Source organism: Dendropsophus ebraccatus, chromosome 11 (genome assembly GCF_027789765.1).
Source record: "Dendropsophus ebraccatus isolate aDenEbr1 chromosome 11, aDenEbr1.pat, whole genome shotgun sequence".
Taxonomy (NCBI): domain Eukaryota; kingdom Metazoa; phylum Chordata; class Amphibia; order Anura; family Hylidae; genus Dendropsophus; species Dendropsophus ebraccatus.
In genome coordinates, this window is record NC_091464.1 from 40,045,243 (window position 1) to 40,063,920 (window position 18,678).

The following is an 18,678-nucleotide window of genomic DNA, read 5'->3' on the forward strand; positions in this document are numbered from 1 at the left end:
TATTTATACTTTTCCACTGGTGAAAAAAAAGGAATGTATTTATTGGTTATTTTGAGGCTAATTGTGCAATAAGTCTTCTCCGGCATGTGTTTGGATGGTCTTCCCTTCAGACATATAGGCGATAGTGCAGTTATTCTTATATTATTTTATAGTTATTATTCACATCTAAAATATAGTGACTTTTTATATTGTATGCACATTTTTTTTTTGTCTAACAGGTAAAATATGGGATTGGTAGAAAAACTATATATATGGGATAACATTTTGTATTCCTGAATAGTTTCTAATAGAAACATTTTTTTCACCTCTTCTTCAGCTGCTTCTATACGAAACAAAATGAACCTTTCTGTTGATCCTTGCGACAACTTTTTCCAGTTCGCTTGTGGTGGCTGGATGGAAAGTAATCCAATTCCTGATGACCAATCTAATTATGGAATCTACCCATGGTTGAGGTATAATGTGGACCTTAAAATTAAAGGTATGTTGTGGTTATCATTGAGGTACAGAGCACATAATAACATAGTTAGTAAGGTTGAAATAGACAAGAGTCCATTATGTTTCATCTATATGCCTACTGTGTTGGTTAAAAGGAAGGCCGAAAATCCTCACGAGGCAAAAGCCAATTGCCCCATAAAAGGGAGAAAAATTCCTTTCCGATCCCTTAAACTTGTTAATAGTCTTACAGCTCTTACATTTACTTCAATAGGAGAGGCTCCTTAAAATGTTTAAAAACCATATTGATTTAAATCAGGGATGGGGAACCTTCGGCCCTGCAGCTGTTGCAAAACTACCATTCCCATCATGCCTGGACAGCCAAAGCGAAGGTTTGGCTGTTCAGGCATGATGGGAGTTGTAGTTTTGCAACAACTGAAGGGCTGAACGTTCCCCATCCCTGATTTAAAACCACAGTGATCAAAGAAGGGACATGCCACTTATTTGAGGCGTTTACACACAGTAGACACTGTTTTATCTCCCATTAAAATCAATAAGCCTGAATACCTCCAAACCTTATATCTACACCTACTGAGACTGGTTCATTTCCTCTGAGCCTAGCATTCAAACAAGTTTTTTTTTAAAATAAATTCCACACCCACTGAGTATTCAGGGGAAAGCGAAAGTACTCAACTATTAAAGTGATACTGTCATCCCCCTTACTCTATGTGAAGTTCTCCACTCTATCCACTAACTTAGATGCTGCACATTTCATAAGTTGTATACAACTTGTCTGTGTCTTCTTTTGATGAACTGCATCATTTCATTGTGGGACACTGTACACTAGGCAGAGCTTTATAACAATTGGGACCACTCCCCAGTCTGGAGATGGGGGACAACTGCCGTGAAGCCCCGCCTAGTTGACACTGTCATCAAGTGGGAGTAAAGGGGGTGACATTATCACTTTAAGTCAACCAAATGGTAAAATTCCCATATTTTGGAAACAAAAGGTATTGTAGCTATATAAAAAATACTGTGTTGTCAAAATTGTATTAAAAAAAACTTGATTGATTTAATATTTTCCTTGAATTAAATATTAATCACTTCTATAGTTCTATACAGCAATTGTGTAGTATATATAATAATAATATAATATGTAGTTTTTTTTAATTTCCTCGCTGTTAATTTTATGATGCATGAATGAAAAAAATACTATGTATCTGCTAAATCCACCACTATATGTACAAATACTGCTAGAAAAGAACATAATTGTTGAGTCAGTTAACTACTTTGCTGTAGGGTACGCTTGTGTTATAATAGCATGTGGCAATAGTAGTCCTATTTCCACTTCTTTTCTCGGCTCATTTAATCGAGGGAATAATACCATGTGTGATTATCAGTCAGTATATACAAGGTCCAGTAGGTGGGCTGCTGAGCAAAAACATTTGGAACCCACATGTAAACAGTGTGAGAAGAAATAATATCTTCAGCCAATTAAATAAGACTTTCCAGTGTCCAAGAACATTCAGTACAAATTTATTAAAAACACAAGGGACTGGTTACATGTAACTGAATATTTTATGTGGTATACCGGCACACAAAATGCCTTTGCAATGGCTATTTTGTCGGATTAAAGACATATTTTTGGAAGCGATATGAAAGACTGAAAGAATACTGTGAAATCATCAACTACTACAACATGTACAGAAATACTGGCAACATGTTAATGTGAATGATAAGTAGTTAAAGCGAGTACATTGTCGGGTACATTGCTGCCATTTTTTTTTACCGACCCCAAGTATGATGAAACTCCCTCCCCTTAGAATGAATGGAGCCGCGTCACAGAAGGGAGAGGATATCGCCAAACTGCGGGTTGGTGGTCTTGCCCCCAGTCCTCTGGAAAAGACTGGCGCCAAGTACAGGCTCTGGGCGGTAATAAAAAAAAATAAAAAAAATGTGCCACTGGCATCCCCACGCCGGCACTGATCGATTGAGAGTCTAAAAAATAGCAGTGATGTAATTGATGGTACATTCAATTTGAATATACATCTAGTGTTGCATGCAGCATTTTAAGAAACACTTTTTGTACTCATCTCTCTATCCTTATACAGACAATTGGGAATTGATCAGCATGGGTCCAGGAGCCATACAAGAAAAGTAATAGGGATAAAACATAAAGATCCCATTGAAATAAACAAAAACCCTATGATTTTTGGCCATTTGCAGTGATTTATCTTTTGCCTGAGGCAATTACATTTTTTTTATTGATCCATTAGAAATACAGATTTATTAAAAAAAGTTTATGCCACGTTGGCAATTTCACCGTTTTTGCACCAGGAAGAGGCGTGGTTTCAGATTAGCTACCCTTTTTGGCTGATTTATCATGTGCAATTTTTGTCATTTTAAAGCAGCAGTACTCAACTGCTACTCTAGTGTCAAGCTCTTGTAGGCACAAATTGTGCAAGAATTATCAAGGCACTTGCGGCTAATGATAATTTTTGAATAACTGTAAAATTTCGTGCAGCCCATAAAAAGTACCACCTGCTCAAAAGATTGCACAGATGATACATTCGCCCTCAGGCTGCGTTCACACTACATATATTTCAGTCAGTATATTTTAGTCAGTATTGCAACCAAAACCAGGAGTGGATTAAAAACACAGAAAGGATCTGTTCACACAATGTTGAAATTAAGTGGATGGCCGCCATATAACAGTAAATAACGGCCATTATTTCAATATAACAGCCGTTGTTCTAAAACAACAGCAAATATTTGCCATTAAATGGCGGCCATCCACTCAATTTCAACATTGTGTGAACAGATCCTTTCTGTGTTCTTAATCCACTCCTGGTTTTGGTTGCAATACTGACTGAAATATACTGACTGAAATATACATATACTGACTGAAATATACGTAGTGTGAACATAGCCTATTAAAGTGTAACTGTCATTTAAAATCTTTTGGCAGAAATCAATAGTACAAGCAATTTTAAGAAACTCTGTAATAGGTTTTATGTAGGATGTAGTGTTTTGCAGGGCTGCCTTTTCTCCTCTCTGTGCTCACTCTCCCCTCCTATCTTCATAGACCATAATGGACACAGAAATCCTGCTTCTTTTCAAGTGAATGGGGAGGTAGGAAAACAGCTTTTCCAGTACAGAAGAAAACTTTTGCTTAATAAAACCTATTACAGAGTTTCTTAAAATCGATTTTATTTCTGAAAAATAACATTTAAATGACAGTTACACTTTAAATATAATACCTAAAAATCCCATTAAAAGTAAAATATTCTTTGGTTGTCATATCCATTACACCAAGAAGTCTTACATGCACAGAGAGTGAAACAGCAGCTCCATCCCCCTCCTCTCCTCCTCCCTGTCTGCACATTTACAGAGAACTTACTAGTAGGGAAGCTTTGTAAGATGTCCTTGTCCCCTAATAACACATATAAGAAAGTTGTATCTACTCACATGCATTACTGACTTATGTAAAAAATGATAATAATAGGTAGAAAGATAAGCAGTAATACAAAAACAACACACACGGTATGTGCTATTTTTTTTTTTTTTTTTTTTTACAGCTAGTTAGGCCACAATAACATATATTTTAGGTATGAATTATTTACTCCATTTAACCTTATACAAAATACATATTAGAAGCCATGGCTTATAGATCTATTCAGCTACCTTGCCTATCACAGCCAACACAAAGAAGTTATTGATTGTTGTATATTTAATTTGTCATGTCTTGACATCACAGCGTTCATAGAGAACTACACAGTGATATGCTTATTGAGAACCGCAGACAAACTGTCATTGCTTATTTCCCAGCTCTTCTAGAGAAACCTATCAGCAAAAGACGAGATTCAGAGGCCGCGCAGAAGGCAAAGACGTTTTACATCTCTTGTATGAATGAAAGTAAGTAACAATGGGATCCAGCATGATATTAATGGCCCATAGGCTGTATTTTCTATTGACAGCAGCAGTGATTATTAAGGGAGTCTCACTGTATTATATAAGTATTACTTTTCCTAGTTAGAACTGTCACAGTAAATCTATTCTTCACCAGACTCCGCTCAATGAATGAACAGTATATGATCCTTAGCAGGATTAGCAGATACAGTAATTTGGAGGTGATATTATATTTAGGTGTTTTAAATCAATGGGATGACATTCAGGTGTGAGTGGTTGACCTGTTTCATTGGAAGAATAGGGATCTTTACAACACCTTTGTAGAAGTGATTCATGGCATGAACAAAGTAAATCAGAAGAAGAGTTGTTGAAGCTCATTAGGCTGGAGAGTTATAAAGCCATCTCCACAGGCAAATACAGTAGATTGTTTACAAATAGAGGACCACTATTATCCTCCCCAGGATTAGAAAGCTATAAAAGACCATGCCAAGAGCTAGGCATATGATAGTCTACAAGGTCACAAATGACCCAAGGTAACATCTGAGCAACTAAAAGCCTTTCTGACACTATGTCATGGTAATGTTCATCAGTCCACCACAATGGTGTGCATGGGAGTATTGCTAAAAGGAAGCGGCTACTCTTCAAAAAGAACATTGCTGCCTATTGTCAGGACTGGCAGGCGTAGACAAGACAAGAGACAGTGGGCCCTAGATCTGAACCCACCCACTGTCACCTGGCTACTTGCCTCAGTCGACTCTAAACGGTCGCGGACAACCACGGAGTCGGTCCCTACACTGCGTAGGTGAATCCAGGATCAGAGCTTAGGTCCAGCAGCTGATTGGATCAGCCCTGATCCCAGTACCAAGTTCAGCTGAACAGACCTAGCAGCGCAGTAACCCCTGCACTGCCAAAGTCTGACAAGCAAGGCGGGTGTGGCTGTAAGGTAAGACACAATTCAGACAAGTGCAAACTCAGCTAGAGGCAAGTACTCTTTCCACTTGTCTTTTGACCCTGCAACAAAACATCTTAAAAATTGTTCCAGTGATTGGTTGACCCTCTCGGTTTGACCATTGGATTGCGGATGAAAGGCGGAATAAAAAGACAAAGTTATACCTAAGCGACCACAGAATTCCTTCCAGAATTTCGATACGAATTGTACGCCCCTGTCGGATACAATATTTTCTGGGACCCCATGCAGACGCAAAATATGGTTAGTAAATAGGGAAGCTAGGGTACGAGCGTTAGGGAGTTTACTAAGAGGAATGAGGTGACACATCTTGGAGAATCTGTCAATGACGACCCAAATCACCGTTTTCCCCTTGGAAGGGGGCAAATCGGTGATGAAATCCATAGAGACGTGAGAGTCCAAGGTCTCGCAGGCAGCGGTAGGGGTTGAAGCAGACCCTCGGGGAGTCTGTGAGGTACCTTGGACCTGGCACGGGTCTCACAGGCTTCTACAAACAACTTAGTATCCCGAGCCCACGAGGGCCACCAATAATGTCGTGATAACAGATACTGAATGCCAGCTATGCCCGGATGACCTGCCAACACTGAGCAATGTGTCTCCTCCAGTACTCTTAAACGAAGGTTAGGAGGAACAAAGAGCTTATTCTCAGGGGTGTTCTTAGGGGCCAGGGACTGAGACTCTACCACTTGGGCAGCAAGATCGGGCTGTAGAATGGCTACCACAACCCCCGGGAGCTAAAATAGTCTCTGATTCCCCACTAGGGACATTGCTGGTCTCAAAGCTACGGGACAAGGCGTCAGCTCTTAAGTTTTTGGGACCAGGTCTGAAAGTTATTTCAAAATCAAAACGTGTAAAGAAGAGAGCCCATCTAGCCTGGCGAGGAGTAAGATGCTTAGCCTTGTCTAGATACACCAGATTTTTGTGATCAGTTAGGACCTTGATTTTGTGCTTAGCCCCCTCTAGAAAATGTCTCCATTCATCAAATGCCCATTTTATGGCAAGGAGCTCCCGGTTACCTATGTCGTAGTTGCATTCAATTTTGGAGAACTTCCTAGAGAAGTAAGCAATAGGTCTGAGGTTGGTCAGTGTCTCCGGACCCTGTGAAAGAATCGGTCAAGACCGGAGCCACCGAAAAACATCTTTTAAGCTTGTCAAATGCCTGAACGGCTTCAGGAGTCCAGTTTACCAAATCAGCCCCTTTCCTAGTTAGATCGGTTAGGGGTTTAGCAATTACAGAAAAACCCTTGATAAATTTTCTATAATAGTTAGCGAACCCCAAGAATCTCTGCAATGCTTTAAGACAATTAGGGCGCTCCCATTTTTTAATAGCTGCCACTTTTAGAGGGTCCATACAAAAAGAATTGGGTGTGATTCTGTACACCAAAAATGAAACCTCCTGAACGCTGAACAGGCACTTTGACAATTTTGCAAATAAATGATTTTGTCTTAAAAGTTCCATAACCTTACGGACATGACAAATGTGTGAGGACCAGTCAGGAGAGAAAATCAATATGTCATCCAAATACACCACTACAAATCGTCCTAGGTATTCACAAAATACATCATTTACCAGGTGTTGAAAGACCGCAGGCGCATTGCATAATCTGAAGGGCATAACAAGGTACTCGAAGTTCCCCTCGGGAGTATTAAAAGCGGTCTTCCACTCATCACCCTCTCTTATCCTGATCAGATTGTAGGCCCCTCGCAGGTCAATTTTGGAGAACCACTTAGCCCCAACAATCTGATTAAACAAATCAGGAATAAGAGGAAGAGGGTGCTGGTTTTTCACTATAATTTTATTTAGCTCACAATAGTCAATACAGGGGCGCAGGCCCCCATCTTTTTTCCCCACAAAGAAAAATCCCGCACCCATAGGAGAAGAAGAAGGGCGAATGTGGCCTTTACGTAAGCTATCTTTGATGTATTCACACATTGCCTCTCTCTCAGGCCTAGACAAATTAAAAATTCTTCCCCTCGGATACCTGGACCCTGGAACCAAATCAACAGCACAATCATATGGGCGATGTGTCGGTAAGACATCTACTGCTTTTTCATCGAACACATCTGCAAAATCTGACAAAAACTCAGGGATCTCTCCTTCAACCGGAGAACAATCTGCAACATTCAGCGCAACACAATGCGAAGCACAGTTGGATCCCCATTTGATCAATTCCCTGGTGGACCAATCAAATGTTGGGTTGTGTTGTGCCAACCAAGGTAACCCCAGAATAATGTCTGAAGACAAATTGTCCATAACTAAAAATTCCAATGACTCAAAGTGAATAGAACCCACCCTTACATCAAGAGAGGGAGTTATATGTTTCACCTTACCCTGAGCCAATGGGGTAAAATCCGCTCCAGTAATACTCAGTGGGCACTTAAGTTGAAGCGGACATACCCCCAGAGAGGACCAGAACCCAGAATTAATAAAATTAGCAGATGCCCCAGAATCCACATGGGCAAACCCAGAAATACATTTCTCACCTAAAAATAGTGAAATGGGCACCATTAATTTATTTTTCATATCGAGCGGTACCTGTGCGCCTGAATGACCCCCTCGACAATCATTAAGGCGCTGGAGTTTTCCCGCGGTGATCCAGGTCTGGATGTACATTCCTGTACACAATGTCCGGCCTTGCCAAAGTATAAGCACAGATTGTGCTGTAGTCGATAGGCCCCTCGGGTCTTAGCATCTGTCGCTCCAATTTGCATAGGTTCTTCTTGAGATAGAGACAGGGGAGAAGAAGGCTTAGGGAAGGAAACAACAGATGATGGGGCTTTGAACGAGTCAGAGGTTCCCTTTTCCCTGCGTCTGTCCCGCATACGTCTTTCAACCCTTATAGCTAAGGTCATGGTTTCCTCCAAGGTCTCTAGAGGGGGGTAGGCCACTAGCAAATCCTTTAACTGGTCCGCAAGACCCAGCCGAAACTGATACCGCAAGAATCATTCCAGGTGGAAGGGATACACCACTGCCGGAACTCGGCGCAGTAGTCTTCTACTGGTCTCTTACCCTGACGTAAGGAGGTCAGTTGGCGTTCGGCCACCGCAGTCCGGTCAGGGTCATTATACAACAGCCCTAGGGCTGAAAAAAAATAATCAACTGAAGTCAACTCAATGGCATTGGGAGGTAAGGGGAATGCCCATTCCTGCGGTGGGCCTTGCAGAAGGGACATGATAATTCCCACTTTTTGGCTCTCATCCCCAGAAGAGCGAGGACGGAGCCGAAAAAATAGTCTACACCCCTCTCTGAAGGATCGGAAATCCTTCCTATCTCCCTTGAATTTTTCAGGGAGCTGAACAGGTGGTTCTGGAGGTGTGGGGGTTGTCATGGTCACCTGACGGGGTGTAACCTCTTGTTCTTGGACCCGCTCAGCAAGTCCCTGAACCAAAGTGTTCAGGTTTTGCATCTGTTCCATCAGCGCTTTCATTGGATCCATGGTAAAAAATTCCCAAATAGTAAGGCCGGCTATTCTGTCAGGACTGGCAGGCATAGACAAGACAAGAGACAGTGGGCCCTAGATCTGAACCCACCCACTGTCACCTGCCTACTTGCCTCAGTCGACCCTAAACGGTCACGAACAACCACAAAGTCGGTCCCTACACTGTGTAGGTGAATACACAAAGCATAGACAGACAAACAAAACACAATGGAGAATAGTTAACTAGAAGGGTCAAAACCAAACAGACAACGCAGTACAAAATCAGAAGGAGAGCGGATAGTCAAATGTCAAGCAAGAGGTCAGAACACGGGCAGAGCAATAGCAAGGGGATTAGGACAGGGAACGCTAGGAAAGGATCAGGGAACGCTGGGACTAGTAACAACTAATAGCCAGCAGGGAACTGAGCAACTGGCTTCTTTTTATCCAGGATCAGAGCTTAGGTCCAGCAGCTGATTGGATCAGCCCTGATCCCAGCACCAAGTTCAGCTGAACAGACCTAGCAGTGCAGTAACCCCTGCACTGCCAAAGTCTGACAAGCAAGGCGGGTGTGGCTGTAAGGTAAGACACAATTCAGACAACTCATACAGTGCAACAAACAGACAAACTCAGCGCTTCCTCGATCGCCCAGCACAGACCAAGGAACGCAAAGTCACATTCTTAACACCTATCTGCAGTTTGCTAGAATGGACCAGAATGCTATTGAAGCAAGATTTGGTGGATGGCTGAGACTAAAATAACACCTTCTTCACCTTCTAACAGCTATAGCGCTTTTATTTCTCGATCTACAGGGCCTTTTTTTCAGGAACAAGGGTATTTTCTATTGGCGTCTTTCAATCTACTATAAAATGTATAGGAACCCCAAAATATTATTTATCGGGGGAAATTAAAAAAAATGCAATTTTGTACCTTTTGAGGAGTTCCCGTGTCTACATAATGAACTTTACAGTAAAACTGACATGGTATCTTTATTCCATACGTCAGTCTGAACACAACGATATGTTTACTTTTTAATAGTATTATATGTGTGTAGATTGTACATTTTGATAATTTTTTTTTTTTTTCTAAATAATCTAACAACAAATCGGCAATTGTGGCGTTTTTCCCCCCCTCTTTTTTCGTTGACACCATTGCCCTGTGGCAGACTCTATGTGAAGATTGCCAAGCTGACTGCACGGAGGTAAGCAGTATACCTCCAGCAGAAGTAACAGGAGCCGTGATTGTGGCTTTTAAGGGGTTAATGACAGGCTGCAGAGTGATTGCTGCTGCCTGTCACTAATGGTGAGGGCCCAGCTGCTGATAGCATCCAGTCCTCACCCGCTATGAACCAAGCTCAGCTCTTGATCTGATACATAGCACTGTAGGAAATAATAGTGTACAGGTACGTCATGGGTCGTCTGCTGACAGGAACCCATGCCTCACCCATACGCCATAGTTTGTCTATTGGTTAAATGCTTCATGTTTGGAGAAGCCTAAATACTATTCCAGAATGAAGGCCTAATCTGTAAAACACAGTTGGTGATAGTCTCATGGTTTGGGCCTTTTGGACTAAATTTCAAGAGAACATGGGTCCTGCAGTAAGACAATGATATAGGAATAAGACTGCACTCTGCAGTAGAGGTTGTGCTCGTGGTAGGCAATAGTCCCAGCAGATAGTAAAGGAAGATCCCGGCACTCACCAAATTCTTTATTGTGCTTTTATTGTGGTATCACATCATACCGGTATATGCGAGGAGGACGCAGCGTATCGGCTTATGAAGGCCATAAGCCAAAACACTGCATCCTCCTTGCATGTACCGGTATGATGTGATATCACAATAAAAGCACAATAAAGAATTTGGTGAGTGCCGGGATCTTCCGTTACTACCTGCAGTAAGACAATGACCCTAAGCTCATAAATGTTCTACTATAGAATGAGTATAGAAGAATATTGTTACAGTCAAAGTCCTGATAGTCCAATAGAAATGTTGTAGATCTGAAGCAGGCATTTCATGGCAGAAAGCCCACCAACATAACAGATGTGCTGGACTAATCTACAATTACTGGAAATGTTTAGATGCTGTTATTGCTGCACAAGGGGGGTCATACCAGATACTAAAGCACTGGCCATTCACTGATATGTAATAGTTTTGACTCACTTGATGGAGCTGATTTTCTATATCTGCTTGTGAAAATCTAATGTGGCTTTAGATCAAATTTCTGCAAAAAATATGGAAAAATATTAAATGGTTCACAAATTTCCGACCATTAATGTATGTGTTTCACATGATCTACTCCCCAACCCCATTACCCCCAGCCATTACGCCATCCCCTGGTGAGACTGATTTGATACACACTAATATACACACATAGGGGGAGATTTATCAAACATGGTGTAAAGTGAATCTGGCTCAGTTGCCCCTAGCAACCTATCAGATTCCCCCTTTCATTCCTCACAGACTCTTTGGAAAATAAAAGGTGGAATCTGATTGGTTGCTAGGGGAAACTGAGCCAGTTTCACTTTACACCATGTTTGGTAAATCTCCTCCATAAAGTTTTATTTATGTGCTATACCAATGTATATATAGTACACAATTTAATTTTTAATACAATTAGGTTTGACAAGTTAATGAAACTTGTTCCTATTAATTAAAGAAAAAACTTTTTACATCTTATACAGACATGTCAAAAGTTTTGATCAGTTAGTGGCTGGGTGCTCAGATCCCTAACAACTACAAGGTCAAGTGGGGGTGAAGAGCTTGGCTAAGCGCTTCTCTCCCTGCCTCCCACCATACTGCAGGAGTCTATAGTAAGTCTGTAGAACCTGTATTTTCAATAAGTGGCATGACACGGAGAGAGGCGCTCAGTTGAATGCTTTTTTTGTGCTTATTCTAGGGATCAGTGTAGGTCTCAGCACTCACACTCCAATGGATTAGAAAGTTTTAAGTCTCTCTGACATGTCGAAAGTATGACTTTTGCTCTGCATTGATTTGTTATTTTAATTTGTTTCTGTGCTATGTTCTAGCTGAAATAGAAGAAGCTGATGTGAAGCCTTTAATAAAACTACTAAAGCAGCCATCACTTCGCTGGCCGGTGCTTGAATCCAACATTGGAAGCGAAGGCAAGTGGTCAGAGAGGAAGTTTAACTTTCTTCAGACTCTAGCAGACCTACGGGGACAATACAGTACCTCAGTTTTCATGCGTGTCTATGTGGCCACAGATGACAAATTATCTAATAATTTCATAATAAAGGTAAGGATTTAGCTACACACATTTTGTTCATGTGAGTAAAATAAAAAATACAATTTCATTATATTTTGAACTTTGTCCAAGATTGTACTATAGGTTTAAAGCAAATGCACCATTACTAGCAATAGAAATTATTTTTTTTTATACGACCTGATCGGTGCGGCCATGCACATAGAGATGGTGCTGACAATTTTTTAAACCACTGCACAGTTCCCGCGATTGGCTGTTTTATATATATACATATATATATATATGCAAATTAAGTTGTTTGTCCCAACGCCCCGAGTGCCCAGTATATCCTCTCCTTGGGACACGTAGAGTCTGGCTGGACTTGATTTAGAAGCCGCATGTCCTCAGGGGAGATACTTGTGCACTGGGGGAGCTGGGCCCACCTCCAGTAAACCAAAGAACTTCATTTGCATATATATAAAACTAAGCCGAACCACGGGAACTATACAGCAGTTTGAAAAATGACCAGCACCCTCACAATCTGTGCCACTGAGCAGGTCCTGCAAAAGTATTTATTTGTCGATAGCAATGGTCCATTCGCTTTACGTATGTTCAAAGAGAGTCAATGAATCAATGGATAACTAAATCTACACTTGTATTTAAAATGCCCAATTCTACCTCGTATAGTATTTACAACAAAAATTATTTTGCAAACTGCTGCTACCACTTTTAGATCTGGTCCTGCCGAATGTAGCTCAGGGTACTTCAGTCAATTGAAGTAATTTAGAGGAAGTTATGGTGTGTTTACACAGACAGATTTATCTGACAGATCTTTGAAGCCAAACCCAGGAACAGACTATAAACAGGGATCAGGTCATAAAGGAAAGACTGGGATCTATCCTCTTTCCAAATCCATTCCTGACTTTGGCTTCCAAAATCTGTCAGATAAATCTTTCTGTGTAAACGGACCCTTAGAATTTGGAAGCTTCTTATGGTTAATATAATATTAATAAATTCTTATTCTGCACCGCTTACAGTAGTGGATTATAATAGGGGCGTTTTGGGCGGCAGCCTGGGGCCCTGAGCTCCTGGGGGGCCCATGACCACCCAAAAAGACTTATACTTTCAATGGTGTACTGTCTCCTGGCTACACTTCTGCCATGATTTGCAAAAAATCACAGTTTTTTTATGACAATTTTGCACAAGTCAGGACATCATGACATTATCTATCCTGTACTATGAACGCCAGGCTAGTGCTTCCATAGTTACAGTGGGGTGGGGGGGGGGGGCCCAGGCTTAGTGAACAGCCGGGGGCCTATGGTAAAGTTAATTCGCCCCTGACCGCTTTACATAGTTTAGATCGGTCCCAGATTAGGATTCACAATCTAAATTCCAAATTTAAATATGTGTTTTTGTTTTTGGAGTATGGGAGGAAACTAGAGGAAACCCAGGCAAACAGAGAGAGAAAATACAAACTCCCTTGCAGGTGTCCTTGATGAGATGTGAACCTGCATTCACACGCTCAGTAAAATTGTCACGGGTCCGCGGCCACGGACAATTTTAGAAACCATTCAAATGAATCCAGCCATTCACATTATCCGTTGCTGCAACATGTCCTAGTGCGGATCACAGCACGGATGCCTCAATGTGCAGCAGCCCCCCAGCCGCCCAGCAGCAGAGATAACAGGAGTGCAGAAGACAACTACTCACCTACTCCCCCTTGCAGGTGAACATGTGAGCCGGCTGGCACAGGGGGAGTAGGTGAGTGGTTGTCTTCTGTGCCCTGTCATCTCTGCTGCCAGACGGCTGCGGCGGGGGCGGGGGGGGGGGGTCGGGGGTGGGGGGGGGGCTGCACTTCTATTAGCGGATCTATGCTGTGATCCTCCTCCGGTCATCACTGCACAGATCGTGTTGATAAGACCTAACACAGCATGACCACATTGCTAAAGTGGCTGTATCAACAATATTTAGCTAGAGGTTTGAGGTATTTCTGCCATCTAGTGATCAAATTTCAAACTACATGGCGTGGTGGTTATGTCCTTCTACACATCACACATCCACAAGCATAAACTGTGGAACATTAATTCATAACGTCCCTTTATATTTGTTTGAATGATAGCTGCAAGAAAATATGCACACTGTCTAAATGCTGTTAATAGTTGCACAAAATAGGTTAACTTGTTAACTTATTATGTTTCTATTTTAGCCTAGCATTGTTAGTATAAAATACTTACTAGTAAGCACATTTATTGAAATAAAATGTTATTTTTGGTTTGCAGTTTGACCAAGCCCCCCTGTCTTTATTATCTCATGAGGATTATCTTGATAATAGTACTACTGCACTTAGAGTAAGTATTGATACTTGTACTGAACTTTATGTATTAGGGATGATTGCTAATATACACACTGAACACTACAGTATTGCAGGATAGCTCTTAAAGTGGAATGATCCGGTTTATAAGTTATTATAACAGTTAATAACGTTCTACCATACCAAGTGGCCTACTGCTGATCTCTTTAGGCTATGTTCCCTCTTTAGAAAAATAGCGGGGAAAGGTGGCCGTCTCATAATATAGACAGGAACTATAAATGATCATTTTAAGTCACCATCTGTATTTTAAGATGGCTGCCTTTCCTCACTCTGTTCCTAAAGTGGGAACATAGCCTTAGAATCCATAATGTCCAATGGTTTTGTATGCAGTACTGCCCTGATACTTTTTGTATGCGATGATCACTGTAACCTTTATGTTTCAGCTATGTTACCACTTCAGGGGAAAGGCGTCAGTCTCATGATAATCATGACGAATCACAGATTATTATCATGATTGTATTAGGACCGTATTTTTAAGTGTGTTAACATAGCCATAAAGGGAGCCATTCACCATAAAAATCTCTATAATGCTAACCAACCATACTAATGTATCCTCTAACACACTTCCCAAACATATATAGCTAGCCTGAATCCCTGCTCGGTATATCCCGCAAATGTACTTTAAGAAAATGTGGGTCAACTAGTCATCTTGGTGTTTCCTCTCTTCAAAGTAGTCACTGGTGGATGGGCCAGAACTGGGCATTATTCACAGTGCTGTATGAACAATATGTCACAAAGAGGCGGGCCTGGAATCATGTAAGCGCTTAGATGCTTTCACTCTGGCAGACATGCGTAGTACAGCGGAATCCTATCCCCAATGTACTGCGCACGTCCAAAATAGCCTCAAATACGTTCTCCATGTTTTTGGTCCTAAGTGTTCCAATTCTCTTGGTTGCATGTGTAAGGGGTTAAAAAGCGGAAGTAGTTCTGATTTTCCAATACTTACCTTGTTACCAGAATAGGTTCCAAAATCTGTTACGGTTTTGATTAAATTCAGGACATCCTATTTAGGATTATCAGAGAATAAGTTGACTTCATCTGGGAACAGGGCTTTCTATGCTGACATCCCCTGCCCCACCCTGATACCAGAAAAAACTTCTCCTGAGCTAAGATGTCTGGCCAGAGGCTCCAGGACAAGGTTGAAGAGGAGTGGCGACAACAGGCAACCCTGTTGAGTTTCTTCACCTAAATGGATAACGAGGGATAGAAAGCCAGGGGTATAAATCCTGGCCTTAGGGGCTGCATATATATAGAAAAGTAGGGTTCTGAAACCACCAGTTATTCCTACTGCAGCCAGGGCCATTGTACATGATCAAAATCCTTTTCGGCATCTAAAGTGAAACAAGTTGGATGTTCCCCTGGCTGAGGGAGTAGACAAAGCCTATCTAACACTGCAAGAACTGTAGGTATGCTAGTGATTGCCGAGTGGTTTCTCAATAAGCCTACCTGCTCAGCAGAGATAAAAGATGGCATGATGTCTGAGAGTCAATCAGCCATTATTGATAGCAGCTTAGTGTCGATGTTATGAGCGATACGGGATGATATGATCCTGGGAGTAGGGGATCTTTGCCAGGTTTGGGCTAGAGTTTCACTAAATTCATCTCGAGTAGCGATATTAGGGCTCACCCACTCAACTCTTTAAGGAAATGTTAGACCTAATGCTTCTAGCAGCTCTGATTCACATAACTGTTTCAGTTACTGTGGTTTGATGTTTTCAGGGAGACCTAGTAGGTGCAAATTATTGTGGCACGCCCTGTTCTCCTGGTCTGCTAAGTGTTCTCTGAGTATGGTAGCTTCTCTAATGAGTAATTACACTTGCACAACAGTAGAGGAGAACACAATGTCCACCTACCCGATCTTTTCTGTGTTCTAGTTTGCCGATCCATGTCGTATGCTGTACTTCTAATTGTACAGCCTGGAATGATGCTGCCACTGTAGAAAATAAGGTCTGCTTTAAGTCTGGTGCAAGCTGATCAGCCACAGCTATGGCAAGGTTTTTATCGTTCATAGGCAGCATGTAAGTCTGTGGCGCTGACTCCAGCTCCTCTGGTAATGGAGACTTCGGAGTCTTGTGATAGTAGAATGAAATCAGTGTGGTACCTGCTGGTTTATGTCCAAAACTTGGATCGCAGCTTCTGTGGACTCTGGTTGTGTCTCATTGTTGTCAGTTGCTGGACACGCGGCTTCCGCCATCTTGTGAGCCGCAGCGGTAGTGACAGATGTGCAGTGAGGAGTCACCCACTATAAGGAGGCCTCCGTTTCTGTCTGTAAGCAGGTATATTGAGTCTATATAGTCTGGAGGAGCTGTGTCCCATACATCCTCACATCCCTGTGCCGGAACCAGAAGTCGTAAATGTATTTTTCATACATAGAGGGTCTGCAACAGCATGCAGTAAAAGAATGTTGTAATACAATGGCTTTTTCTTCAATTTCCTATGTCTTTTCATGCAGCCTATGGCATTGTACTTGTTTATTTACTGTATAATTAGAAAACGTCATTTCATGATTTCCAAAATCCGCTTGCACTTGTCACAGTTAGGGCTGTAGTGCTGTTGTGTGAAGTCTCCAGGCAATGACTTAGATGAGCTACCCTCAGCGCTGATTCTATTGATGTCAGTTATTGATCTAGCTTTCTATATCCTATCAAAAACACAATGCAAGGTCATTCCGTCTCGTACAAGCAAAAGTCCTATCAACCTTTTCTGGTCTGTTTAGCACTAAATTAATAGTTTTTTTTTTATTTTTTATTTCACGAGCTTTGAAATACTGCAGGCTCATTGTAAAGGATTGATATTTAACTTGGCTTCATCTATAATTATGTGGCTTTCTGAATCCTTAAGGGATTTTGCTTATAAATATAGTTTTAATACTACAAACAAATTCATGCATAACAAATGTATATACCGTACTTTCCGGCGTATAAGACGACCCCAAACTTTTCCACTTAAAATATCGAGTTTAGGATATACTCGCTGTATAAGACTACCCCTTTTTTAACACACACCAAATAAAAATTAATAAAAAACATCAGACAGCAGCAATATCTAAGAGAGGAGGGTACAGCAATACCAGTAGGATATAAGGGCGGCCAGACAGGTGAAAAAGGTGTGTTTTTCTGGGCACAGTGCCACTTTACCGTATCTCTTTTTTCCATATCCCTGATGCCTGCAGCATGCTCTGCCCTTTATACGGTCGCCGCAGGGGTACAGCCGTTTTCAAGCCCCCCCCCCCACCATATGTGGCAACAGAAGATTCTCCAGTCCAGTTTCAGAGTTTTCAGCACCCGCCCTATTAGACGTCACTCGGCATATAAGATGACCCCTGACCTATAAGATGACCCCTGACCTTTGAGAAGATTTTCATGGGTTAAGAAGTAGTCTTATATGCAGGAAAATACAGTAACACTGTGATGCAGGAAGGGTTTTACCCGGAGAACTAGGCAGGCCTATCTGATCATAGAAGCAAAAATATTACTGGAAATATAGCTTATGCCCAGTGTAGGCAATTCTTATCTCTCATCTCCTAAATGTCAAAAGAAAATATGGGAGTGGAGTGTGGGTGAATTTATCAAGACTGGCATAGCTATACAGCGGTCTTACCTAAATCCCCGCCGCCATGCACCATGCCGGATTTACACACTTCCCTCAGTAAATCCAGCAAATTTGAGGCTGCAGTGCAACTATAAAATCTACACCAACTCTGGAACTGTTGTGGGTGTTTGCCATCATTTATAACTGCTTGCTTTTGTACTTCGACAAAATGTCACAGATTTTTTCCCAACGTACGCCGTGGAGTTGATAAATCCCCCCAAGTGTCTTGAGACTAGGCTAGTCTTTTTGTCAGGTCCATGAACTAAGCTTTGAGGAATAATCCACTGGGTGCCTTCACACCTACCGAATCCGCAGCGGATTCGCAGCGAAATCCGCTGCGGATCCAGTGCCATTAATCCCTATGAGAGCACATACTCGCAGCAGGATTGACATTTCGCTCTCAGTATATGAGTTAACCCCCCAACGCCCGCAGCCCGCCGCCGAGAGCATACATTACCTGCTCGGCGACATGGCTACATGTGAGGCTCCCGGCTCTGGTGGGCTGCGGGGCTGCAGGCGGCGGGGGGGTTTACTCACATACTCACAGCGGGATTTCAATCCAGCTGCGAGTATGTACTCTCATAGGGATGAATGCCACTGGATCCGCAGCGGGAAATCTGCTGTGGATCCGGTAGGTGTGAAGGCACCCTGATTATATGCTTTGTTGGTGCCTGATATGACTACACATCTTTAACTTCTCCTATCCATTTAACCTGTTAATGACCGAGCCCAAAATAGTCTAAATGACCTAAAGGCCAATATTCACTTTTGCATGTTCATCTTTTCCTCTGCACC

General features: G+C 41.9%; 1 protein-coding gene across 1 annotated transcript in view; it reads left to right on the forward strand.

The window, feature by feature from the left end:
- PHEX (phosphate regulating endopeptidase X-linked) overlaps nucleotides 1–18,678 on the forward strand; it is a 164,402-nt gene that overhangs the window by 48,024 nt on the left and 97,700 nt on the right. The window contains exons 3-6 of the mRNA XM_069944443.1: nucleotides 317–478; nucleotides 4,261–4,347; nucleotides 11,750–11,976; nucleotides 14,202–14,270. Of these exons, the coding sequence (XP_069800544.1) occupies nucleotides 317–478; nucleotides 4,261–4,347; nucleotides 11,750–11,976; nucleotides 14,202–14,270 (545 nt within the window). The remainder of the gene's footprint in view (nucleotides 1–316; nucleotides 479–4,260; nucleotides 4,348–11,749; nucleotides 11,977–14,201; nucleotides 14,271–18,678) is intronic.